The 27,748-nt window shown below is 40.9% G+C and overlaps 2 protein-coding genes across 5 annotated transcripts; both read right to left on the minus strand.

Annotated features, from left to right (window-relative positions):
- Positions 1 to 708: 708 nt before the first annotated feature.
- On the minus strand, positions 709 to 12,276 carry LOC106575958 (zinc finger protein 2 homolog). 4 transcript variants are annotated; one of them, XM_014152728.2, is made up of 3 exons: positions 12,185 to 12,276; positions 10,986 to 11,230; positions 709 to 2,573 (listed from the first exon to the last, which is right to left on the minus strand). In XM_014152728.2, exons 1-3 carry the CDS (start codon positions 12,196 to 12,198, stop codon positions 1,087 to 1,089), a joined length of 1,746 nt encoding a protein of 581 aa, XP_014008203.2. In that variant the 5' UTR covers positions 12,199 to 12,276; the 3' UTR covers positions 709 to 1,086. The 4 variants fall into 4 exon arrangements, with proteins under 4 accessions (XP_014008203.2, XP_045554488.1, XP_045554490.1 ...); XM_045698532.1 differs by having other exon boundaries at positions 10,986 to 11,218; positions 12,185 to 12,260; XM_045698534.1 differs by lacking the exon at positions 709 to 2,573 and adding an exon at positions 2,694 to 3,544 and having other exon boundaries at positions 10,986 to 11,218; positions 12,185 to 12,244.
- An 8,775-nt stretch (positions 12,277 to 21,051) lies between these two features.
- LOC106575856 (zinc finger protein 501-like) lies at positions 21,052 to 27,648 on the minus strand. Its single transcript, XM_014152557.2, has 2 exons — positions 27,546 to 27,648; positions 21,052 to 24,129 (listed from the first exon to the last, which is right to left on the minus strand). The coding sequence occupies exons 1-2, from the start codon at positions 27,646 to 27,648 to the stop codon at positions 22,886 to 22,888; spliced, it is 1,347 nt and encodes a 448-aa protein (XP_014008032.1). The 3' UTR covers positions 21,052 to 22,885.
- Between the last annotated feature and the right edge of the window lie 100 nt (positions 27,649 to 27,748).

The raw sequence follows: 27,748 nt of genomic DNA on the forward strand, positions 1-27,748 counted from the left end.
ATTGACAATGATGTTTAGATATATACTGTGGCATTCAAACATTGTTCATCTTTTATCAAGGGGCCCAATGTGTGCCCGGAAATCACACCCCAACGTCTTCACACCACCAGCCTGCAATGCTGACACACGGCATGGATGCATACAGTGGTGTAAAGTACTTAAGCAGTTCTGTAAATCATTTTTACTATAGTTTTTTTACTATTTTATTTACTATTTTACTACTTATATTTTTGACAATTTTTTCTTTTATTTCACTAAATCCCCCCCCCCACAAAAAAAATATTATTTACTCCATATATTTTCCCCGGCACCCAAAAGTACTAGTTACATTTCATATGATTAAAAGGACAGAAAATGGTCCAATTCCCACACTTATCAAGATAACATCCCTGGTCATCCCTACTGCCTCTGATCTGGTAGACTCACTGGTTTGCTTAAAAACCTCTTAAGGATTGTACCCTTTTTTAAAAACATTTTAACCTAAAATGACGTACCCAAATCTTACTGCCTGTAGCTCAGCACCTGAAGCAAAGACATGCATATTCTTGATATCTTCTGAAAGGAAACAATTTGAAGTTTGTGGAAATGTGAAATTAATGTAGGAGAATAATACATTAGATCTGGTAAAATCATACAAACAAAAAAACCCTGTGTTTTTATTTTTCATTAACTTTGAAATGCAAGAAAGACCATACTTTCAGACAGGAGTCTAGGTGTAATTTAGATTTAATTTAGATTAGTGTGTGTGAAAAGTTTGACTGATCCAGTGAAGAATTACATTACTGCACTGTATCAAGTCTGCCAGGAGTTTGCCCAAATGACCTGAATTGGTCAATTGATCAATTGATACATTTAATTTATGTTGAAATGATTCATACTTTTATTTTTGATACTTACATATATTTAAAACGAAATACTTTTACTCAAGTGGTATTCTACTTGGTGACTTTCAGTTTTACTTGAGTTACTCTTGCCACATTAAGAGCAGAAGTAAGGCTTCTCTCCTGTGTCTGTTCTCTGATTACCTTTTAGCTCAGCTGTTGTTTTAAAAAAGTTTCTAGAGTCAGATCAGCGGTGAGGCTTCACTCATGTATGTAAACGTTCATGTGTTTTTAAGTTACACAGTAGAGAGAAACTCTTTCCACAGTCAGAGCATGAGTAAGGCTTCACTCCTGTATGTATACGTTCATGTGTTTTTAAGTTGCACAGTAGAGAGAAACTCTTTCCACAGTCAGAGCAGGAGTAAGGCTTCTCTCCTGTGTGTGTTCTCTGATGAACTTTTAGCTGACCTGATGTTGTGAAGCATTTTACACAGTCAGAGCAGGAGTAAGGCTTCACTCCTGTATGTATACGTGCATGTCTTTTTAAGAGAACCAGTTGAGAGAAACTCTTTCCACAGTCAGAGCAGGAGTAAGGCTTTTCTCCTGTGTGTGTTCTCTGATGAACTTTTAGCTCAGCTGATGTTGTGAAGCATTTTAAACAGTCAGAGCAGGAGTAAGGCTTCACTCCTGAATGTATAAGTTCATGGCTTTTTAAGGGGCCCAGTTGAGAGAACATCTTTCCACAGTCAGAGCAGGAGTAAGGCTTCTCTCCTGTGTGTATACGTTCATGTTGTTTTAAGGTGCCCAGTTGAGAGAAACTCGCCCCACAGTCAGAGCAGGAGTAAGGCTTCTCTCCTGTGTGTGTTCTCTGGTGAACTTTTAGGTCAGATGATGTTGTGAAGCATTTTACACAGTCAGAGCAGGAGTAAGGCTTCACTCCTGTATGTATACGTTCATGTGTTTTTAAGTTGAACAGTAGAGAGAAACTATTTCCACAGTCAGAGCAAGAGTAAGGTTTCTCTCCAGTGTGTGTTCTCTGATGAACGTCTAGCTGACCTGATGTTGTGAAGCATTTCCCACAGTCAGAGCAGGAGTAAGGCTTCACTCCTGTATGTATATGTTCATGTCTTTTTAAGGGGCCCAGTTGAGAGAAAGTCTTTCCACAGTCAGAGCAGGAGTAAGGCTTCTCTCCTGTGTGTTTTCTCCGATGAACTTTTAGCTCAGCTGATGTTGTGAAGCATTTTAAACAGTCAGAGCAGGAGTAAGGCTTCACTCCTGTATGTATACGTTCATGTCTTTTTAAGGGGCCAAGTTGAGAGAAAATCTTTCCACAGTCAGAGCAGGAGTAAGGCTTCTCTCCTGTGTGTGTTCTCTGATGAACTTTTAGCTCAGCTGATGTTGTGAATAATTTTACACATTCAGAGCAGGAGTAAGGCTTCAGTCCTGTATGTCTACGTTGATGTGTTTTTAAGAAGTTCATTCGAGAAAAACTCTTCCCACAGTCAGAGCAGGAGTAAGGCTTCACTCCAGTGTGCACACTCTGATGAACTGTCAGATTCCTTGATGTTGTGAATCTCTTCCCACAGTCAGTACAGGAATACGGATTCTCTCCTGTGTGTATTTTTAGGTGTATTTTTAGCTTTGATAGAAATGGGAAAATCTCCTCACAATGTGGGCAGTGGTGAGACCTCTTAGCTCTGTGATCTTCCTGCTGTTGCTCTCTGGATGTAGAGAATGTCTCAACATGGTCTCCTGTGTGAACAACATCAGAAGAACCAATCAGTAGGAGTGATATACGTCAATCAAATTTATATTATGAAGCCTTTTTTACATCAGCAGTTGTCACAAAGTGCTTAACAGAAACCCAGCCTAAAATCCCCAAAGAGCAAGCAATGCAGATGTAGAAGCACAGCGGCCACAAAAAACTCCCTAGAAAGCAGGAACCTTGGAAGAAAGTTAGAGGAACCAGGCCCAAATGAGTGGCCTGTCCTGTTCTGGCTGTACCGGGTGACAGAACAAGTTCTGTAAATTCTGTAAATGAGAACTTGTTCTCAACTAGCTTACCTGGTTAAATAAAGGTGACATAAATAATATGTATTCATATCAGTAGGCTGTACAATACAAAAGGGGAATAAAACTATTCTAAAAGTGGGTAAGAGTTGAAAGCTAAAAAGGGACTTGTCATCCTCCACTTACTATCAAAAGGGTTAGTAACTACACCGACTCATTTCATAGAGCTTTAAAACACTGGCAGTTTGTCTACTTCACTTCTTTAGTCTACTCTCTGATCACTCCAGATAACCCAGTGAATAAAACAAATGCTGGCAATACTGGTGTCAAACCATGCAAGTGTCAGTGGCATGAAATAACATCTACCTTCTCATTGAAACAGTTCATCATGAAACAGTTCTACTGCAACTTTTCACGCACAGTGGGAAGTTGGCACGAACAACACACTTAGAACCTGCTCTTACCATGAGAAACAGATTTCCCAATCTTCTCCTCCTCTTCTTCATCTTTAATGTTGACATTCAGCTCCAGTGTTTGACTACAGTCTTCCAGCTTCACTGATGCCATCTCTGGATCCTGCAGTGCAAACTGGGCTCCACTGTCACAATCAGGACCCAGTGAATGTAGGTTTGGACTCAGTGTGGAAGGAGAGAGGCAGGCTGGGTTTGTCCTCACTGTTGATGTTACCGGCTTCAGACTTAATTCTAGTCGTCCTGTAGTAACAATGAAAAACAGACAAAAAAAGTTAATCTTGACAGTTCTGGCACAAAAATATATATTATTATTTCTTCTTGTTCAATTATCTAATTCAGTACTTGACTTGGACTGTTTATACTGTTTATATTTAGGTGTAGGAGCTCCACAATACTGTTGAGCTAATATTCTATAAGAGGAACATGAGCTCAAACAGTAGAAATTTGAGGTGATGGTTCTCAGCTCCAGTGAGCTCCTGTCCATCTCATTTAAATAGATGAGGTAGGTAAGCACTGACAACAAAACATGAATGCATTCAAATTAGACAAAGTACACGCTTTAAAATTAGGCTACACAACGTAAGTGAACTTAGTCAAAAGTAGATGTCCCAAACTCACAAATGCATAAATGACAAAAACATTTAGTACAAGGTAACAGTTTCTTTTAAGCAGCACTATGTACTATTTTCCTGAATAACCTTGTCTTCGCTGTATTTCACATTAAAAACCAATAGTATTTCCATTCACACCATAGTAACATTTATAGATAAATATAGAATGTCTCTGAATATTAGTACACATGTAGAAAACTGATTATAATTACATTCAGCTTCAAAACTGTAATGCGACCGTGAAATTGTCTCTTTGCACCCGCACTGAAGTCTGTTGACGCAGACAGAGTGGGCCTGCCATGTTACCAGCTCGTGAATTTCACACAAAACCAATAACATGCCAAACAAACTCAGAAATCTCAAATAAATAGATGTTTAATTAAAATTACCATGAAGAAATTATGTACATCCATTCAGACAAACCCAAAGATTCTAGCTGTGTGACTTTTAAAATAGTTTATCACGTTCACTTGGTTTGACACAAAAAAATAACAAACCTTTACCAAAAGTGAAAAGACTTTAACGGATGTTACCTAGCACGGAATGACATGTTCTTTGATATTAGATAGCACGTTTAAACTATTACATACCTGTAGTAATAAATAGAAATGGACAAAAGGTTATCTTTTTAACATCACAGTTCTGGCGCTTTCTTTATTCTGAATATTCAGGATCATTGCTACTCGAACTTCGGCGATGCATACAAAGCCCTCCCGCGCCCTGCCTTCGGAAAATCTGACCATGAATCCATTTTTTTGTTCCCAGCCTATAGACACTAAAACAGGAAACGTCCGTGCTCAGGTCAATACAACGCTGGTCTGACCAATCGGATTGCTTCAATCACGTGGACTGGGATATGTTCCGGATAGCCTCAGACAATAACATTGATGTATACGCTGACTCGGTGAGCGAGTTTATTAGCAAGTGCATCGGAGATGTCGTACCCACTGTGACGATTAAAACCTTCCCCAACCAGAAACCGTGGATTAATGGCAGCATTAGCGCAAAACTGAAAGCGCGAACCACCTCTTTTAATCATGGCAAGGTGACTGGAAACATGACCGAATACAAACAGTGCAGCTATTCCCTCCACAAGGCAATCAAACAACAAAAGCGTCAGTATAGAGAAAGTCGAGTCACAATTCAAACACAAGACGTATGTGGCAGGGTCTACAGTCAATCACGGATTACAAAAAGAAAACCAGCCCCGTCGCGGACATCAACATCTTGCTCCCAGACAAACTAAACAACTTCTTTGCTCGCTTTGAGGACAATACAGTGCCACTGACACGGCCCGCTACCAAAGCCTGTGGGCTCTCCTTCTCCGTGGCGACGTGAGTAAAACATTTAAACGTGTTAACCCCTGCAAGGCTGCCGGTCCAGACGGCATCCCTCAGAGCACGCGCAGACCAGCTGGCTGGTGTGTTAACGGACATTTTCAACCAATCCATATCCCAGTCTGTTGTCCCCACATGCTTCAAGATGGCCACCATTGTTCCTGTTCCCAAGAAAGCTAAGGTAACTTACCTAAATGCACTCACTTCTGTCATCATGAAGTGCTTTGAGAGACTAGTCAAGGATCATATCACCTCCACCCTACCTGATACCCTAGACCCAATCTAATTTGCTTAGCGCCCCAATAGGTCCACTGACGATGCAATTGCAATCACAATGCACACCGACTGCTCTATCCCATCTGGACAAGAGGAATACCTATGTAAGAATGCTGTTCATTGACTACAGCTCAGCATTTAACACCATAGTACCCTCCAAACTCGTTATTAAGCTCGAGACCCTGGGTCTCAACCCCGCCCTGTGCAACTGGGTCCTGGACTTTCTGACGGGCCGCCACCAGGTGGTGAAGGTAGGAAACAACATCTCCACCCCGCTGATCCTCAACACTGGGGCCCCACAAGGGTGCGTTCTCAGCCCTCTCCTGTACTCCCTGTTCACCCATGACTGCGTGGCCATGCACGCTTCCAACTCAATCATAAAGTTTGCAGACGACACTACAGTGGAAGGCCTGATTACCAACAACGACGAGACGGCCTACAGGGAGGAGGTGAGGGCCCTCGGAGTGTGGTGTCAGGAAAATAACCTCTCACTCAACGTCAACAAAACAAAAGAGATGATCGTGGACTACAGGAAACAGCAGAGGGAGCACCCCCCCATCCACATCAATAGGAACAGTAGTGGAGAAGGTGGAAAGATAAGTTCCTCGGCGTACACATCACGGACAAACTGAAATGCTCCACCCACACAGACAGCATGGTGAAGGTGCAACAGCACCTCTTCAACCTCAGGAGGCTGAAGAAATTTGGCTTGTCATCTAAAAACACTCAAACTTTTACAGATGCACAATCGAGAGCATCCTGTCAGGCTGTATCAACGCCTGGTACAGCAATTGCACCGCCCTCAACCGCAAGGCTCTCCAGAGGGTAGTGCGGTCTGCACAACGCATCACCGGGGGCAAACTACCTGCCCCCCAGGACACCTACACCACCCGATGTCACAGGTAGGCCAAAAAGATCATCAAGGACAACAACCACCTGAGCCACTGCCTATTCACCCCGCTATCATCCAGAAGGCGAGGTTAGTACAGGTGCATCAAAGCAGGGACCGAGAGACTGAAAAACAGCTTCTATCTCAAGGCCATCAGACTGTTAAACAGCCATCACTAACATAGAGAGGCTGCTGCCAACATACAGACTCAAATCTATGGCCACTTTAGTGATACCTTTTATTAAGTCCATTTATTAGTCACTTTAAATAACATCACTTTAATAATGTTTACATATCCTACATTACTCATCTCATATGCATATACTGTATTCTATACCATCTACTGCATCTTGCCTATGCCGTATGCCATCGCTCATCCATATATTTATATGTACATATTCTATTCATGCCTTTACGTGTGTGTGTATAAGGTAGTTGTGAATTTGTTTGATTACTTGTTAGATATTACTGCATAGTTGGAACAATAAGCACAAGTATTTTGCTACACTCGCATTAACATTTGCTAGCTATGTGTATGTGACCAATAAAATTTGATTTGAATATGGTAGAGAGAGGAAGCCCACTGGCCGGCAGTGGGAGAAGATGGAACGAGATGGATTTTGGCCGACATTCTGCAAATGTTCTAACCTATGAAACATCTGATCTTAATACAGTTCTGTTCCCAAAACGAAAATCTGTTATGAACAGAGGACCAAGTTTTGTAGACTTTACCCTTTGCAAAAAAAAATATTTGCGTTATTTAGAAGGAACGTAAAGGTGAATTGAGTTATTGCACACGAGTGCTTCACAGAGGAGTTCCCTAACAGAAATATGCAGATGTTTGCTAGAACGCACCAATAGGATCTCACTGACTCGTGCTTGGCTCGGCCCACTATGACTCATCTGTTCCCATTGGAAACGACCAGCTGTGGTCTACCTTGGTTTAGTTATAAAAAGTGCAATCGTCCGTGCATTCAGGGATCCTTGGGATGGACCTACCCCATTATATAAGAAGGGTGCCGCTTAATTTGAGCCGGATCCTCCAGCACCTCTCAGTTTTGTAGTCTTTCGTTCCGGAACCCATTTGCCAGGATCAGGTAGCCTTACCTTGTGGCATGAAAAATAATTTCCACTGTTTGCAATGCAAAACATCCCCATAAAAGCAATCAGAGTAATTACATTTGGATTCCTCTGTAATTGTCATGCCCCATAAAAAACGTAATGTGAAAACGTGCCTGATATTCTATGAATTGATTCATGTTGGGCCGTCCCTGGTTTATGCAACATTGTAGCTTATTTAGACCAAGGGTGGCCATTGCTGTGGTGAGAGAGAAGCACGCCTGTATCTCTCACAGAACTAAAATGAGATTCACTTTCTATGATTTCTCTCCCTCTCTGTACTGTTATAGACATGAGCCTGCGACTCTCATCTCTCCTAACAGGCCTTTCACAATATTTTTAATACAAATCGCTGGAAAACTGGTTGTAAAGCAAATGCATCCTGCTGAAAATAAAATGCTAATCTGTATGTTACCAAGTTATCAACTTCCAAATAGGCCTATTGAGTGATCAGCACTGTTTTACAAAGTAAAGCAAGAGAAAGAAGCTTTTGGCCAGTGAGTGAGCTGCACATCATTGGGTGAGTCAGTGAAACTGGAAAGATTGTTTAGGACTATAACTTCCTCCACATATTGTACAATATGTTTTTTCCTAACACCTGGCCTAGGCTATTGATGGATTAGAGAACTCAGAGTCTCAGTGTCAAAGTAGCATGTCATTTTGGTAATTTGTGAGGTATTAAAAAAGATTGTGCGAAAGTCTCCAGTGAACTAAAATTATGTAGAACTGCATGAAATCTGTTTATAAAAGGCCAACTTCTGCAAGCGTCTCCACACCACTGCTCTATGCCAGTACGCTAAAGCCATGATAATGCATGCAATGCTTTATTATAAAGGTATTTTGTGTGTTCTGGCACCTCAGAACCCCCCAGGTCACCCCCCTCTCAGGTTCACTTTTGGTTCCAACACCTCCCAATTTACACAGTAAGCACTGGAGAAGTGGGTAGCTGCTGCTGCCTCCTCCGGGACACATCTTCTTTACATAGAGTTCATCAGGCTGTTGATTGTGGAATCTGGAATGTTGTCCCACTCTTCAAAGGCTGTGTGAAATTCCTGGATATTGGAGGGAACTGGAACAAGCTGTCGTACACGTCAATCCCAAACATGCTCAAAGGGTGACATGTCTGAGTGGAAGAATTTTCAGCATTTTCAATTGTGTACAGATCCTTGCGACATCGGGCTGTGCGTTGTCATGCTGAAACATGAGGTGATGGCGGCAGAAGAATGGCAGTACAATGGGCCTCAGGATCTTGTCATGGTTTCTCTGTGCATTCAAATTGCCATTGATAAAATGCAATGGTGTTCATTGTCTGTAGCTTATGCCTGCCCATATCATAACCCTGATACCACCATGGGGCACTCTGTTCACAACATTGACATCAGCAAACCACACGCCCACACAATGCCATACATGGTGGTCTGCAGTGTGCCAAATTCTCTAACAACATAGAAAAATTAAGATACAATTCTCTGGCAACAGCTCTGGTGGAAATTCCTGCGGCATGCTCCCTCAAAACTTGAGACTGTGGCATTGGGTTGTGTGACAAAACTTTACATTTTGAAGTGGCATTTTTGTATTTATTAGGGATCCCCATTAGCTGCTGCCAAGCACCTACTCAGTTACTCTTGTCCCTGGCACAAGGTGCACCTGTGTAATGATGATCCTGATATGCCACACCTGCCAGGTGGATGGATTATCTTGGCAAAAGAGAAATACTCACTAATAGGAATATAAACAAATTTGTGGACAAAATTGAGAAATAAGTTTGTGTCTGGAACATTTCAGGGATTTTTTAAAAACCATAAAACTATTCAACTAAATCAGCCTGCTTTTCTGTTCTAATCAGGTCCCTACACAGACTGAGAAGGATCCTGTAAGAGCGGAACATTATCTGGTGACAGTAGTCCTTGTAGTCTTGGAGGCCTAAAAACTTCTTAGCTGCAGATATAATGATGTCCAGCTTCTTGGACTTCTTGTGCAGTACAATTAATAACTGTGGCTATAAATACTAAAATATCCACCTTCTTCACAATAAATGCATCCAGATCACTTGATTGATGTATAACATTCACAACTGGTTGAGGTGCATCCACCTCCATATCTTCTTCAGAACTGCAAAGTTTCCTAAGGACCTGAAGCGAGGCAACCATCTCTGTCGGAGCCATCTTGTCAGCTCAGGGATTCGATCCAGCAACCTTTCGGTTACTTGCCCAACGCTCTAACCACTAGGCTACCTGTACGTATTCATATAAGTAGGCTGTGCAATACAAAAGGGGAATACAACTATTCTAAAAGTATCTCATAAGTCAAGAAAATAATTTATATCATCCTCCTCTCACTATCACAAGAGTTAGTAACTACAGACTCATTTCATATCATCCTCCTCTCACTATCACAAGGGTTAGAAACTACACAGACCCATTTCATAGAACTTTAAAAACACTGGCAGTTTGTCTACCGTAATTTCCGGACTATTAAGCGCACCTGAATATAAGCCGCACCCACTGAATTTAAAAAAAAAAATTATTTTGAACATAAATAAGCCGCACATGTCTATAAGCCGCAGGTGCCTACCGGTACATTGAAACAAATGAACTTTACACAGGCTTTAACGAAACACGGCTTGTAACAAAAATAAATAGGCTTTAACGAAACACGGCTTGTAACAAAAATAAATAGGCTTTAACGAAACACGGCTTGTAACAAAAATAAATAGGCTTTAACGAAACACGGCTTGTAACAACAACAAAAATGTTTGCAGTAAGCTTTAGTTGTCTTTTTGCACTGAGTCAATTCCTCATGCTGCTGTTTCCAACGTCTTATCATCGACTCATTAAGACCAAGCTCCCGTGCAGCAGCTATTTCCTTTTCCAACAGCCAGATCAATCGCCTTCAACTTGAAAGCTGCATCATATGCATTTCTCTGTGTCTTTGCCATGATGAGGGTGACAAAATGACTACCGTAATCAGAATGATGGGAAGTTTGAGAGCGCTCGATTTAATCTAAACAGTAAACAAAACAGTTGTTTGACCTTAACCCGTTCGGCAATTTCATTGGTCTAATGAAAGCTTCATGCTGCCAAAAAACTGAGCACTTCACAGAATGTTTTTTTGGAGAAAAAAAATTGAAAGTGGGAAAAATCAATATATTAGCCGTGTCATTGTTTAAGCCGCGATGTTCAAAGCGTGGGAAAAAAGTTGCGGCTTATAGTCCGGAATTTACGGTACTTCACTTCTTTAGTCTACTCTCTAATCACTCCAGATATCCCAGTCAATAAAACAAATGCTGGCAATACTGGTGTCCAACCATGTAAGTATCAGTAGCATGAAATAACATCTACCTTCTCATTGAAACAGTTCATCATGAAACAGTTCTACAGCAACTTTTCATGCACAGTGGGAAGTTGGAATGAGAAACACAAACTTGGATAGATAGAACCTGCTCTTACCATGAGAAACAGATGTCCCAATCTTCTCCTCCACTTCTTCATCTTTAATGTTGACATTCAGCTCCAGTGTTTGACTGCAGTCTTCCAGCTTCACTGATGCCATTTCTGGATCCTGCTGTGCAAACTGGGCTCCACTGTCACAATCAGGACCCAGTGACTGTAGGTTTGGACTCAGTGTGGAAGGAGAGAGGCAGGCTGGGTTTGTCCTCACTGTTGATGTTACCGGCCTCAGACTTTGAGTCGGCCAGTAGTAATAAAGCGAAACGGACACAAAAGTTAGTCTTGACAGTTCTCGCACTTTCTTAATTCTCAAAAAATATGGTTTATATTTAGGTGCAGGAGCTCCACAATACTGTTGAGCTAATATTCTATAAGAGGAACATGAGCTCAAACAGTAGACATTTGAGGTGACGGTTCTCAGCTCCAGTGAGCTCCTGTCCAAGTCAAGCACTGATCTCATTTCAATAGATCTGGTAGCTAAGCATTGACAACAAAACATTAATTCATTCACATTAGACAAAGTATGCACTTTAAATTAGGCTACACAACTCGAAATGCACTTAATCTATAGTACATTTCCTGATTTCACATAAATGCATAAATGACTCAAAAAACATTTAGTACAAGGTTTCAGTATGTTTTATGAAGCACTATGTACTATTTTCCTGAATAACCTTGTCTTCACTGTATTATTCCAATCAAAAACCAATAGTATTTCCGTTCACACTATAGTAACATTTATAGATAGACAGAAATAACTGAATGTCTCTGAATATTAGTACACATGTAGAAAACTGATAATCATTACATTTAGCTCCAAAATAGTGCAGCCGTAAAATTGTCTCTCTGCTGCACCCTCACTGCCTGCACTGAAGTACGTTGATGCAGACCGAGGGGGAACCGCCATTTTACCATCTCGTGAATTTTACACACAACCAAAAACGACATGTAAAACGAACCCAGAAATCTAAAAGAAATTGATCCTTAATGAAATTACCTTGACGAAATTATATACATCCACTCAGACTAACCAAAAAATCTATAACTATGTGACTTGAAAAAAGTGATCACGTTCACTCACGCGGTTTGACACAAAATTAGCACATAAAACCTTTATCAAACGTGATATTAACTTGACGTATTTGTTACCTAGCATGTTATGACATGTTCTTTCGGTATTAGAACGTGCTATTACATACCAGTAGTAATACATTTGAAACAGACACAGAAGTTGACGTGTCGACTGCACAATTCAGGCGTATCCTTTATTCTGAAGAATGATGCGCGCCTGCGCGGAACTTCCTGTTCCCCCACTACCAGTTTCTAAACCCAGAGACGTAACAACGCGAGACTTCAGAGAACGCCTTGAAGCAGACCAAGCCGTGGTTTGAGAAGTCAATGAGAGAAGTGAACAATTCTGATACTTTTGCAGCGGCTAATGGGGATCCTAATAAATACCTAAAAGATAGATTCCGTCGGCACACACTTGAAACATGGCCATTTTTTTTTAAATCAATTTCATAATTGCAGTGGCTTATTCGCAATAGTTGTCACTGCGTATCATATATCCTAGCATCAAAGTTAGCCTAGTGGTTAGAGCGTTGAGCTAGTAGCCGAAAGGTTGGCTCGAATCCCCGATCTGACAAGGTAAAAATCTGTCATTCTGCCCCTGAACAAGGCAGTTAACCCACTGTTCCTTAGTAGGCTGTCATTGTAAATAATAATTTGTTCTTAACTGACTTGCCTAGTTAAATAAAGGTTAAATTAAAGGTCTCACAGCTGCTTATGCTGACAAAACATGTTAGAGAATAGGTCAGATTTAGCTTTGTGATGCTCATTTCAACTTCCTGTCTAAGCACTAAATATTTCACTTAAGATATGTTTTTTTTGTTGTAATTCATTATACAAGAGAATTAGAGTTTGACCAGTACAAATTCATGTACAAACTTTCTTTTTCATTGGAAGATCAATTAAGCTGGCTTCAATGGAGCTGTCCAAACATATTCATCATCAATGACTAAAATAACTAATCTAGTTTTAAAATAAAATGTAATAAACACATATACTTTTGTTTATTGATGTACAGGCTATGTAGTAAAAAATGTCTCCCCCCAAACTAATGGTGAAAACTGATAATCACACCATCTCTATCTGATACATGCAGTGTCTGCCAGCTCATTACCACAGAAAACTGCAGAGGGAAGCACTACCACCCAGCCTCACAGAGGATATTCAACCCTAAGGGCAAATCCAAGGTAATCTCAATATCTTTACAGTAGAAGCTAACAAAACACACCAAAACTGACAAGGTGCACACTGATCAGTAAAGTAAAGAGAGGCTAACATTCTATAACACTCCCTTTCCTCTGCACAGTTCTCTCACAGTGAGAAAGAATACGATTTATTGAGAATTAAGTGATGGAATGATTTTAATCTTAGCTAGTCACAGAACAGATGAGGATTCTCACATTTATATATGTTGGTGTCCTTTTAAGTTGCTCTGCTGAATGAAAATATTGCCAGTCAGAACAGTCTTCTCTCCAGTGTTGACTGATGAACTGTCAGATCTCTTGATATTTTGCAGCTCTTCCCACAGACAGAGCAGAGATACAGATTCTCTCCTGAGTGTATTTTTAGGTGTATTTTTAGCTTTGATAGTGTTAAAAAGAAAAATGCAATTGCAACCTCTTTGCAATAAGGAATTGAGACCTAAAGCTCAAGAGAAGTTTAAGAGAGTGTTTAATACCATGGATACAGTCAGCTGAGTGCATGCATTCAGAAAGCTCACAACACATTTTATACTCTTCCCTTATTGGCATCACCTCCCCAGCTATACATTTTATGGCCCCAATGAGTTTCCCTCTTTCCCCCTGTGGAATGTCCATGGTCCTCTTTGTTTAGCCAGATGTCAGAATCACAACCCGTCCATCTTCTGTTCTGGGCCTGACCCTGCTCTCTGATCCGAGGCAATTTCCTCTTCTCTGATTAGGTCAACATTTCTAAATGAGCATCCTCCCAGTTTTATGTCCTAAACTCCATTAATACTCACAGTAATCATTCACTAAACAGGATACAAACTAACTACAGTTTTTTTTATTTTATTTTTATATATTTTCCAATTAAGAACATTCAAAACAAAAGTGAAAAGATATTAGACAACAATAGGACAATGTGACGGTAACAGACGAGCGTAACAAAAAAAATAATTATATATACAAACACACATAAGACATAAGTCATAATAAAGAGTAAAATAAAAAAATAAAATAATAATGAGATATTGGATCATATGGTCACCTGCCGTAAGCTACATATTATACATTACGTGTGAAACATTATATAAGGATTATCTAGAGATTCAATCAGTGTGATGTGGGGGGAGATTCTCCATATAGTCAATTAAAGGTTGCCAATTTCTGTAAAATGTCTTTAACTTATTCCTCAAGCAGTAAGTGATTTTCTCCATTGGGATACAACTATTAACTTCCGATAGCCACATTGCAACTGGCAGGGAGGAATCCGATTTCCATTTCAAGGCAATACATTTCTTGGCAATCGCTAGCAATATTTCTGTTAGCTTTATAGTATGGCTTTGCCTAAGATTGGTGTTAGTAAAGTTACCCAGTAGACAGACCTCCGGGTCTAAAGGGAATGCAACCCCGTGGATTGAGGATATGGTATCGCATACCCCCTGCCAGAAACCGTGTAGTTTTGAACACTGCCAAGTGGAATGGAGGAATGTTCCTTCATCTGAGCCACATCTAAAACATAGGGAGGAGATATCAGGGTTGAACTTGTGCAGTCTAGATGGGGTGATATAGAGCTGATGGAGGAAATTAAACTGGATCAGTCTGTATCTGGAGTTCAATGTGGATGTAACACCATCCCTGCATAGGTCACTCCATAGACCCTCATCAAGATCAATACCCAGATCTTTTTCCCATCTAAGTCGAGGTTTATCTAGCTCAGGCAGCGTTAGTCCTGACATAAGAGCATCGTAAACACGGGAAATGGTCTTGAATAGTGGTTGGTCTGCATGGCAGAGTTGTTCAATATGTGACATCTTAGGTAGGTTCCATTGTCCCTTGAGAGTCACCCTAATAAAGTTTCGTAGTTGTAGGTAGCTAAAGAAGTCCCTGTTAGACAAGTGGTATTTCTGTTTCAGCTGATCAAAAGACATAAGAACTCCCTCCTCATAACAATGTTCCAGAAGAGTGATCCCCTTATCAGACCATGGTCTAAAGTTACTATTCTGGAAAAACATAGGGATCAGTCTGTTGTTCCATAAAGGGGTTTTAGGGGAAAGAAATCCCTCTCGTCTGAACAGCTCATGCAGTTTGCACCATGCCAGGACAGAATGTATGATTAAAGGGTTGTCTGTGATGGTTTTTATAGATTTTCTGTCCCATTTGTAAAACAATTCTGCCCCTGTGTCATCATTTACCTCAAGCTTTTCAATGTTCAACCATGAGGGAGAGGGACCATTGTCAAACCTCTGAGCCAGAAACCTAGACTGTGCAGCCCAGTAGTACATTCTAAAATTGGGGAGGTTTAAGTCCCCTTGACCGTAATCAAGGGTCAGTTTGTCCAGGCTAACCCTCGGGGTTTTGCCATGCCAGATAAACCGTCTGGTCAGCTTGTCGAGAGAGGAAAAGAATGCTGCGGGCACAGGGATAAGGAGAGATTGAAACAAATATAGAAATCTGGGCAGGACATTCATTTTAATCACATTGATTCTACCCAGTAGAGTGAGGGGCAAGTCCATCCACTTACACAGGTCACCCTCCACCTTTTGCAACAAGCTGGCCAGATTGAGTTTATAGAGGTTGTTCAGGTTACCATACACCATTATGCCCAAATATGTGAAGCCCAGAGGCGACCATCTAAAAGGAAACTTGTGCTTGATGGAATGATGGTCAAAGACAGACAACGGTAAGATTTCGCTTTTATCAAAATTAACCTTATAACCAGAGAAAGAACTATAACACTGTAGTAGGATCTGCAAGTGAGAGAGGGAGTGTTCTGGGTTTGTTAGAAATAAGATAAGGTCGTCCGCAAAGAGTGATAACTTGTGGGTATGAGGGCCCACCTCAAAACCATGTATGTCAGGGCACGTTCTAATAGCCTCAGCCAACGGTTCGATGGCGAGGGCAAAGAGGTGGGGGCTAATTGGGCAACCTTGTCTGTTCCCCCTATAGAGAGGGAAAGAGGAGGAAGTAATCCCATTGGTAGCAATCCTAGCTTTAGGAGATTTGTAGAGTGATTTTATCAAATTTACAAACACGGTACCTAAACCAAACTTTTCCAAGACGCGAAAAAGGTATGGCCATTCAACCCTATCAAAGGCCTTTTCAGCGTCGAGGGAGACTGCGAAACCAGGTATTTTGTTTTTGTTAGCAAGGTGAATTATATCAAAGAACCTTCTGAGATTATTGGAGGACAATCTATTAATTATGAAGCCAGTCTGATCTGGGTTGACCAACAGGGGAAGACATGACTCCAGTCTCTTAGATAGCATCTTGATGACCAGTTTACAATCTGTGTTAAGGAGAGAGATTGGTCTATAGGAGGCGCACTTTAGCGGGTTTTCCCTTTCTTGTGGATTACAGTAATCACTGCTTGAGAGAAAGACTCCGGAAAGCAGTTGTCTTCCTCGGCTTTTTTAAGTATCTCCATAAGGTAGGGGACCAACAGCTCCCTAAATTCTTTATAGAACTCTGGAGGGAAGCCATCCTCCCCAGGAGATTTATTAGAAGGTAAGGATTTAACGGCTTCCAACAATTGAGGAACTGAGAAGTGTTCACTCAGGCGCTCTCTGTCTTCCTCTGACAGGCATGGGAGGTTGAGAGTGGAGAGAAAGGAGTCGATCTCTGATAGATCATCGCTTGATTGGGAAGTGTAGAGGTCTTCATAGTATTTCTTAAAAGTATCATTAATTTCAGGAGGGTCGAAAGATTTTTCATTAGTAAGAGTTTCTATAGCATTAATTGTCCTCTTACTTTCCTCTGCCTTGAGTTGCCATGCCAATACTTTGTGAGCTTTCTCTCCAAGCTCGTAGTAACGCTGCTTTGATTTCGTGATGGCCCTCTCAGCTTGATACGTGTTCAGAATATTATATTTCAGTTTTTTATTTACCAAAAGCCTGTATAGATCTTTAGTCAGGCCTCTTTGGTAGGTTTTCTCTAGCTCGGAGATTTCAGATTCAAGGATATTCAGTTCCGCACCGTGTTTTCTCTTCAACACTTTAGTATAGGAAATGATCTGTCCCCTCAGATAGGCTTTCAATGTGTCCCAAAGAATGAAACTGTCAGGAGCGGAGGGTTTGTTTGTCAAAGTAAAAATATTGATCTGCGCTTTGATAAATGCACAAAATTCAGGTTGCTTTAGGAGTGTAGAATTTAGTCTCCATCTATATGCTCCATTTACCTTGGTAGGAATGGAGATTGATAATACCAGAGGAGAATGGTCACTAAGCAATCTGGGGAGATACTCCATATCTAACACTCTATGAAACAGTTGGGTCAATAGTAAAAAGTTATCTATGCGTGTGTGTGTCTTGTGTGGGTGTGAATAAAAAGAGTAGTCCCTATCCTGTGGGTGCAACTGTCTCCAGATGTCTAGTAAATTAAGATCTTTCATGAATGACATGGTGAGCTTGCCGGCTTTGGTAAGAAGTGAGGTTTATCAGAGGACTTATCAAGAACTGTATCTAAACAAAAATTAAAATCTCCTCCAACCAGTAGCCATCCTGGTGGTGCTTGAGCAACCTGAAGGAAGACATTCTGTATAAACATATGATCATCGAAGTTAGGAGCATAAGTATTCAACAGGGTCCAAGACTCTGAAAACATATGCCCCTGCACCAAAACAAACCTGCCCGAGGGATCAGAGATGGTGTTGTTGACGCAGAAGGGGATGTGTCTACTTATCAAAATTGCAGTTCCTCTTGCTTTGGAGTTAAAAGAGGACGTGAAAACTTGTCCTACCCATTCCCTCTTCAATTTCTTGTGTTCGCTGGCTGTAAGATGTGTGTCTTGTAGAAACACAATGTCAGCCTTTAATTTCTTAAGGTATGTATAGACTCTTTTCCTTTTAAATCGGGCTGTTAAGACCTTTTACGTTGAATGTGACATATTTTAGTGGATTAAGCATAGGTTGGGTTTCAAATATGTAACCGAATGGAAATCTCTCATATGTAAATAGTCAGGAAATGTTTCAACCTTGGCTTGAACGCAGAAGTGACCTGTGTGTCTCTTTAGGAAGGAAACCACGATAAACATGGAAAAAGAAGGAAAAAAAATCCCACCCACCCCGATTGTCAGACTAAAACAACAATCCCAACAATCAAACATGAATACACTTGTAGAGATATGTTGCTGCTCGCTTTCCATCTTGCTCTTACTAGCTAAACCTTGGCGTAAACTAAAACCTACAAGCTCTCTAAATTGAAAACAAACGTTGTCAATAGACATTTATGGCTGAATATTTACTGGCCACGGTATTGGCTGCTTGAGTCTCTTTTCGGGAGAGGAGAAACATAAATGGGGGGAAAGCAGTGGGCATAAGCCCACTTATTTGCTTCTCCCAGTGGATATTGACTAAACCAAAATATAGTCTCCTGTAAATGTAATAGAACTCACCCCGGGGGAAAAAACGGTTAGTTGAAAATGTACAAATCAATAATAGCGACCGGATATCGGGGTAAACGGATCCAAATTCCAAGAAGATATCAGCAGTTCAGTCCAGATAAGAGAAACCAAACAAACTGGATCTTATCCCCCAGAGAGACCGTTTTTCAGACGCGGTTCAGTTCTTTGAGAAAAGTGAACACTTCTCCCGGTGTGTTGAAGATATGGCTTCGGCCTTTGTATTGAACTTTCATCCGCGCAGGGTGGATGAGGTCGCCGGTGATGTTCTTCTCCTTCAGTGCTTTGGCGGCAGGTCTGAACTGCTTGCGACGTCTGGCGAGATCGGCACTCATATCCGGGAAAAGGCTGACCCTCTTGCCATCGATGGTGATGTCCCCTTTGGCTCTTGCGAGTTGCAGTATCTTCTCTCTGTCTTGGAAAGGGAGGAACCTGACCAGGACGGCCCGTGGGGGCTCATCTGGCCGGGGTTTCGGCGCTGATGTTCTGTGGGCTCGTTCGATTCCCAGCGGCTTGGTGAAGTTGATTATGCCTAGGACATCCGGGATCCATTGAGTGAAGAAACGGACCGGGTCACGGCCCTCGCTGTCCTCTTTCAATCCCACCACACGGATATTACTACGTCTGCTCTGGTTCTCCATCTGGTCTACTTTGTTTTTGTATTGGCATTTTTGAGGAGACCTTTGTTACCATCCTGAATTTTCCGGAGGAGAGTAGCCAGCATGTTGGCAGGCTCGCAAGAGGCTGCCAAGAGCAACAGTCTGGAACTGTCGTCTAAGTTATGAGGGCTAATGCTAATCTTGCTAGCTGTGGCGTTATCGTTATCTTGGGAATCAACAACGTTTTGGTCGTCCTTCTTGCCTCTCAGTCGGAGGTCCATGGCTCTTTGGGAAGGTAAGTACTTGACAATTTATCAGCCGATGTTAGAATATTGTTTCAACGTTGTTATTTAGGTAATAATAGAATAACTTTGAAGAGCTCGGTTTGTCAATGTCTGCTCAGCTCTGCGGCATCACGTGCTCCCAACTAACTACAGTTTAACTTGAAACATGTTACATTTTAATAGAATCCATCAGTTCTAAATGTTCAGTTGCCATTGTCGTGTCTTTGTCTTCATTAAAACTGAAGACTTATTTATCAAATAACTCTGTAATTATTATTACGTGATCAAACTGATTAATCATATAACTGTAATTAACTAGGAAGTCGGGGCACCAAGAAAAATATAATTTTCCTAATATAACTTTCAGATGTTTTAATATCTGATCAGTCTTCAATTTAATGAATTATTATTTACCTCACTCCAAACGTCGTAATCTGCACGAACCCAGTCTTCACTATGAGTCATCTATACATCAATTGTCTTAAAATCATTTATTTACTAAGTAATTCACAGAAATGCATAACAAACAGTCAAAGTAGATATGGTTACAAAGAAATGATAGGAGAATGTGCCCTAGTGGGCTAAACCGGCTTGTTAGACAAAAGGGGAGTGGGGGGGTCAACCGAGGAGACACTACAGAGTTGAATATTATAACAATTGAAATGCTAACCCTTTGCACATGAACGCTCACTCATTCGGGAACAATTGCAATCAATATATATATATTTACGCTCAGTGTGTCGTCGGGATCTCTGTTGAAAAGTTTGTTTCTGTTGGAGAGTCTGTCCGCCCTCTCTCTCTCTGTCGTGGTTAGATTGGATAGTTCAGAGTAACATTCATTCATGTCGTTATAGAATAGGTGTTTCGGCGGTTGTCGGTCTTCGCATTCAATGATACCGAATTCCTAGCTGCAGACTAGTAATTAATATCAAAGACTTGTTCTTATTCTGTCGGTATCGATAGTCTAAGAGTTTAACCACGTGGTATGGTTAAAAGTTCAGCAAGAGAAATGCATGGTCTGCAACCTTTAGTCATCTCGTAATTGAGGTAAGCTTGGTCTCCTCTCAAACCTTGGCCCTCTCATTATCGAGGTAAGCTGGTCTGGTGATAGAAAACCTAGGTGGGGGTTTTATTTGGAAGAGCAGAAAAGGGCCTGTCCCATGACGCCAGACCATAACTGTGCTCATGGGCGGTCCTCTGATATAGTTAAACTCCAAAGGGAATTGGAGTTTCCTTCATTAAACAGTCCAAAATCACATTACACAATTTCACAAACAGTTCCATCCCCACTCATTCACTTTATACAACAATTAGATGTACGCCTCATAGCTGAGGCTATTGTATAAACAGCGTGATGGTAATGTGGCCGTATTGTCTCCCATGAGTTTCACAAAATTGTACCAAACGGACCAGTTCGTAACTGGATTCTTCACCAATCTTTTATACCTTCTCCAGAACATAAATGTCGTTCGGTTCTCCAGTTCTGTGAGTTGGAAGAAATTCCTTTGTTCTCTCTATGAAACTCACTCTCTCTATACTGTCTGGCCATGAGGCAGGATCTTCTCTAGGAATTTACGACCTCTCTTACAGAGCCTGGTGAAAGGGGTATAGAGAGGGGGATGGTGCTCGCTGTACCCAAAGAGGGCAACGTCATGACACCATTCTGGTTGGCCATGCTGGCTTATCCCTTGCTTGCTAGCTAGCCAACTACAATTAACAGTCACATCAAACCATGCAGCTAGAATAACAGCAAAGTAACTGCCTTTAATTTTGTTTGACCTGGTTTTAAATTGACATTTCTTTGTATATATCCATAAAGATTATGCGGATTCATGATTTCGACTGGCTGAGACAAGATGTCAGTCTTGTCCTGACACGTTAATTCTCAATAATATAGTGCATATTGAATTTCAATATTGAAATGATGTTGCAAATGTTGAGAGACAGACAGCAAGATTTGTACAACCCCCCGTTGATGCAAATAAAAATGTAAGGCTAGAAGCAAGGGGAAATAATGTCTAGATGCCTTTTACAGTGGAGATCAAGTTAATGAATTGGCAGGATGGGCTGATGGGCCAGTGGATGAGCAGGGATCTGTCAGACGGAACAGAAAACAAGATTCCCATTTTTGCATCATAGGCTTATCTGTGCTAAACAGTGTTTTTAGAATGGCTTAGAACACGTCTCAACCAATCAAAGCTTCTTTAGACCAACCCGTTGTAGAATATTTTTGAACAATAGCTTGTATAGAAATCAAAAGGTCTTTGGTGCTGCAGTATGCCTCATTCATTGTCATGCACAGTTCTGGTATAAAAAAAAAAAATTGGATTGTCTCCAGTCATGTAAAATGATGTAGAATTGCATGAAATTAGTTTATAAAAGGCAATTTTTTTATGGAAATAAGATGAGATTCATGCAGTGCTTAAATTATAATGGATATATTTTCACCCCTACCCTTGTACACGGTTTTCTGGGAATCCACAACCTTTGACATGTGACGCTTACAAAATGAAGAACTGTTTCTAAAACTGCATATCTAAGGCTCTGGTCTGTTCTAGGAGTGAGGGTAAACTATAGGCATGTTCTCTGCTATCCACTTGATGTTTTAATTATTATTTTGGGTATAGGGGAGAGTCACTTGTTTTTCCCAAGCGTTCAGGGAGGGTCGGGTAAAAATATATTTTAGTGAAGGGAGGGGCATACATTTTTATTTCAGAGATACAATTTTCTCCAGGTATCCCTCATTATAAATAATGTACAGTCTCTTAGTTGTAAAAAAAGAATCCACCCAAACGAATGGAGAAAACTGATCACACCATCTCTATCTGATACATGTTGTGTCTACCATCTCAATCCCACAGACAACTTCAGACGGAAGCAGTACCACCCAGTCAACCAGCCTCAGAGGATATTCAACGCTAAGGGCAAACCCAAGGTCATCTCAATATTTTTTGCAGTAGAAGCTAACAAAACAAAACACACCAAAACTGACAAGGTGCACACTGATCAGTAAAGTAAAGAGGCTAACATTCTATAATGCTCCATTTCCTCTGCACAGTTCAATCACAGTGAGAAACAATAGGACAACAGTAGAGTGTTCTACACTTTCTTAATTTGATCCAATTCACTATTACCACTTATTTTATGAGATGAGAATTAAGTGATGGAGTGACATTAATCTTAGCTGGTTTGAGAGAACTGATGAAGCTTCTCTCCCTTTGTTACCAAAAAGGGAGGTTACTTTAAACAGGGGTCCATTGTCAATCCAGCAAAAAATGTTTTTAATCTGCAAAAAGCTTCGCTCGTTTGTATCCGTTGGTGTGCTTAAATTGCTCTGTTGAGAGAATCTCGCCCCGACAGTCAGAGAATGATTACAGATTCTCTCCTGTGTGCACTCTCTGATGAACTTTCAGAGCACTTGATGTTGTGAAGCATTTCCCACAGTCAGAACAGGAGTAAGGCTTCTCTCCCGAATGTATACGATGGTGTGTTTTTAAGTTTCCCAGTCGAGAGTAACTCCCCCCACAGTCAGAGCAGGAGTAAGGCTTTTCTCCTGTGTGCACTCTCTGATGAACTGTCAGAGCACTTGATGTTGTGAAAATCTTCCCACATTCAGAGCAGGGGTAAGGCTTCTCTCCTGTGTGTATACGTTGGTGATTATTTAAGCTGCTGTGTCGAGTGAACTTCTTCCCACAGTCAGAGCAGGAGTAAGGCTTCTCTCCTGTGTGTATACGTTGGTGTTCCTTTAAGCTGCTGTGTTGAGAGAAACTCTTTCCACATTCAGAACAGAAGGAAAGCCTCTCTCCGGTGTGTGTTCTCTGATGAACATTTAGCGCAGCTGATGTTGGGAAGTATTTACCACAGTCAGAGCAAGAGTAAGGCTTCTCTCCTGTGTGTATATGTTGGTGTGATTTTACGCTGCTCTGTAGAGAGAAGCTCTTCCCACATTCAGAGCAGGAGTAAGGCTTCTCTCCTGTATGTATACGCTGGTGACATTTTAATGTATCAAATTGGGTGAAACATTTTCCACAGTCCAAGCAGGAGTAAGGCTTTTCACCTGTATGTAAACGTTGATGTATTTTTAAGTTGCTCCGTTGAGAAAAACTCTTCCCACAGTCAGAGCAGGGAAAAGGCTTTTCTCCTGTATGTACACGTTCATGTGCTTTTAAGGTATCCAATAGGGAGAAACTTTTCCCACAGTCAGAGCAGAAGTAAGGCTTCTCTCCTGTGTGTATATGTTGGTGTATTTTTAAACTGCTCCGTCGAGAGAATCTCCCCCCACAGTAAGAGCAGGAAAAAGGCTTCCCTCCTGTGTGTGTTCTCTGGTGAACTGTTAGGTCAGATGATGTTGTGAAGCATTTTCCACAGTCAGAGCAAGAGTAAGGCTTCTCTCCTGTGTGTATGCGTTGGTGTGATTTTAAGTGGCTTCGTTGAGAGAATCTCCACCCACAGTAAGAGCAGGAGTATGGCTTCTCTCCTGTGTGTATTTTTAGGTGTATTTTTAGCTTTGAAAGAATTGGGAAAATCTTCTGACAATGTGGGCATTGGTGAGACCTCTTAGGTCTGTGATCTTCCTGTTGTTGCTCTCTGGATGTAGAGAATGTCTCAATGTGACCTGTGTGAACAGCATCAGAAATAAGTCAGTCTGATAAACAGTGATTATACAAAATATTATGAACACCTGCTACTTCCATGACATAGACTGACCAGGTGAAAGCTATGATCCCTTATTGGATGTCACTTGTCAAAGCACTGTAGATGAAGGGGTGGAGACAGGTTAAAGAAGGATTTTTAAATCTTGAGATAATTTAGACATGGATTGTGTATATGTGCCATTTAGAGGGTGAATCGGCAAGACAAAAGATTGAAGTGTCTTTGAACGGGGTGTGGTAATAGGTGCCAGGCCCACCGGTTTGTGTTAAGAACTGCAATGCTGCTGGGTTTTTCACACTGAACAGTTTCCCTTATGTATCAAGAATGGTCCACCACCTAAAGGACATCCAGCCAACTTGACACAACTGTGGAAAGCATTTGAGTCCACATGGGCCAGCCTCCCTGTGGAACACTTTCAACACCTTGTAGAGTCCATTAGGGCTGTCCCTGACACCAAGAGTAATCTGTTCTTCCCACCAATCGATTGGCTTACATTTTTAAATGTGCATTTGATGTGATTGTGCTCAGACTTACAAAACGACTAGCACCTGTTGTCTCTCTCTCTCTTCCCTGCTGCAGCGACCACCACAGAACATCAGTGTTCATCACGCTGTCCATTGTACTGAAGTTGCAACATAATTACAGCCATTTCTGACTGAAAAGTTCTGTTGCTGAAATCCCTCATTTGTTTGGGAAAAACATTCTCTATTCCCTCAACTTTCGCCTTTCTTTGTGAGACATGTATGCATTGCATGCACGTGACCAATAGGGCAGGACCTATAGCATATCATAATCACATCAATAAATTGGTTATAACAAACTCAGAACACTGTAACAGCAAAATGGTTGCAGAGGACGTGACAAACTCGAAACGGGAGAATGTTTACTGGTTGCTCAGGAGATAAAGGGGAAGTTAGATATGTGGTATAAATGTGACTAGTTGTGGAAAATACTGTAGATCAAGAAAAATAAGGTAAGGAGCAAACACTGAGTGCATATTAAACAGGTAGATTACAAAACTTTTCTGTTTTGAACAATGTAAACACTAATTATAAGCGCACCAGAGCATCTGTTTTACAGCAAAGACTAAAAACTATCACATTCATTCGTGATTGCAATTTTCAAAAACAGAACGGCTTATTTATTGTTTACGCTAATTATTCAAGGCTCACTTAAATTTATTTTAAAAACTAAAATGCTTGATTGCATTTTAATTCATGAATGACTGGTATGGTGTGTGATGACATGGACGAATGACTGATTGATACAGTAGCCTATATAAGTACTGAAATGTAGGCCTCAGTAAGTTACGGTATTAAGACTAAACAGGATGAGCTCTTAGGCCTAAAGCTGGATGGTGGTTATACAAAGCTGCTATACTAAGCCTACTACCTATTATTAGAATGATGATCATAATAATAATTAGAACAAGATGGAGATCCAGAAAAAGGAGGGGTAGTAATATTCTGACCATTTGGAACAGTGTATAGAACATTAAATTAATAAGAAATAATACCAGAGGCTGGTTTAATGAAAACATTGAGTAATTAATACAGCATAGCAAAGATTAAAAATAGAAGAATTTGTTAAATTGTTTATCCGACGGTTGCGTGTGGCTTGGTGCTCACGGAATCAGTAGGCTATTTAACAAACAGGCAACACAAGCAGGATCTGTCTGATTTCTGCAGATTTATATGGATGATATATAAATCCAGGCACAATTAACAGTTATGCTGGCACAATTAACAGTTATGCTTATAATAGCAATTTAAGTTGGGGTTTCCTCTCTCACTTCTATTAGACAGTAAGGCAAGTGCTGTTTTCTCATCTCCTCATCCTGCTGCCTCCGCCGCATTGTTCTTAACACCAATATGCTGGTTAACTTTGCTATTATACACATAGCAACATTGTCTAGGAAAAGGCGCTAATTCAACAGCACACTGATGTGTTTCAGAACTGTGAACTAACTCAGTATTAGGAAAGTGTTCTTACTGTTTTGCACACTCTGTACATGCCGAATAGGACATTTTAACATCAGCAGTTGTCACAAAGTGCTTTACAGAAACCCAGACTAAAACCTCAAAGAGCAATCGGTGCAGATGTAGAAGCACAGTGGCCAGGAAAAACTCCCTAGAAGGCAAGAAACTAGGAAGAAGCCAAGAGAGGAGGTAGACTCAGAGGGATGGCCAGTACTCTTCCAAACATTAGTAGTGAATTTCATACAAGTTGGTCACCTCACTTAAATTGAGCTGCAGGAGACTCACCTCACGAAGCACCCATTTTGGTAATTGTGCTTAATTGTAAACAAACACACGTGACTGGCTCAAACCGTTGTTTTGGGAAACTAGTAACCGTAAGTTTCATAATGAAAAATCTTTATTATGAAAAATATCTAACGGGCGAAATTATGAACGTGATGTGTTTTATCTATGACCTAGTGCACAAGTTGACTACAGGTATTTATATAAAAACTACAAATATTCAATCCCCAAAAAACGTCAGTAGCAGAATGCTAACAAGTACTAAGGAATCCTCAAAGAGAGTACTAGCTAATGCTAATGAACGCATTGCGAACATTTTGTACAGTTTCCGGCCTTAAACGATACAGGTAATTCAAAAACGCCACTTACAGTTTGTTGCACGAACAAAATGAATATTAGCCTGCAAGGCTCTTGATCCAGGAGGGGATTATCTGCTGTTACCTAACGAATGTTTGATTTTGGAAGAAGATAACCACTGAGCTAACTAGCTACTAAATTAGCAAAGCAAATGCACAACTGCAGAGCATTTAACACATTGTAGACTGTTAACTTAACAGCTGTACGATATCTAGCTGGCAAACATTTAGATGTGAATTCCATACTGTAATTAGATCACCAAGCGCATGCTGCACAACAGTAACTGACTCACAAGGCTCCGGTCTCTTCTCGTTGTGTGTTTGTCATCAAACACCACGTGACTGGGGGACTACCGTAAACTACATAATAATGTGACAGATGAAATTAAGATGCAATGTTCTGTATCTCCTAACGTATTGCAAATTGACATTAGTCATTTAGCAGAACAGTAGTGAGTGCATACATTTTAATACTTTTTTTTTCGCACCGATCCCCCGTGGGAATCGAACCCACAACTGGGCTACACGTGACCACGTGACTTCACTTCTTTAGTCTACTCTCTGATCACTCCAGATAGCCCAGTGAATAAAACAAATGCTGGCAATACTGGTGTCAAACCATGCAAGTATCAGTAGCATGAAATAACATCTACCTTCTCATTGTAACAGTTCATCATGAAACAGTTCTACTGCAACTTTTCATGCACAGTGGGAAGTTGGAATGAATAACACAAACTTAGTTAGATAGAACCTGCTCTTACCATGACTAACAGATTTTCCAATCTTCTCCTCCTCTTCTTCATCTTTAATGTTGACATTCAGCTCCAGTGTTTGACTACAGTCTTCCAGTTTCACTGATGCCATCTCTCGATCCTGCATTGCAAACTGGGCTCCACTGTCACAATCAGGACCCAGTGACTGTAGGTTTGGACTCAGTGTGGAAGGAGAGAGGCAGGCTGGGTTT

This window comes from Salmo salar, chromosome ssa17 (assembly GCF_905237065.1).
Source record: "Salmo salar chromosome ssa17, Ssal_v3.1, whole genome shotgun sequence".
In the NCBI taxonomy this organism is placed as follows: domain Eukaryota; kingdom Metazoa; phylum Chordata; class Actinopteri; order Salmoniformes; family Salmonidae; genus Salmo; species Salmo salar.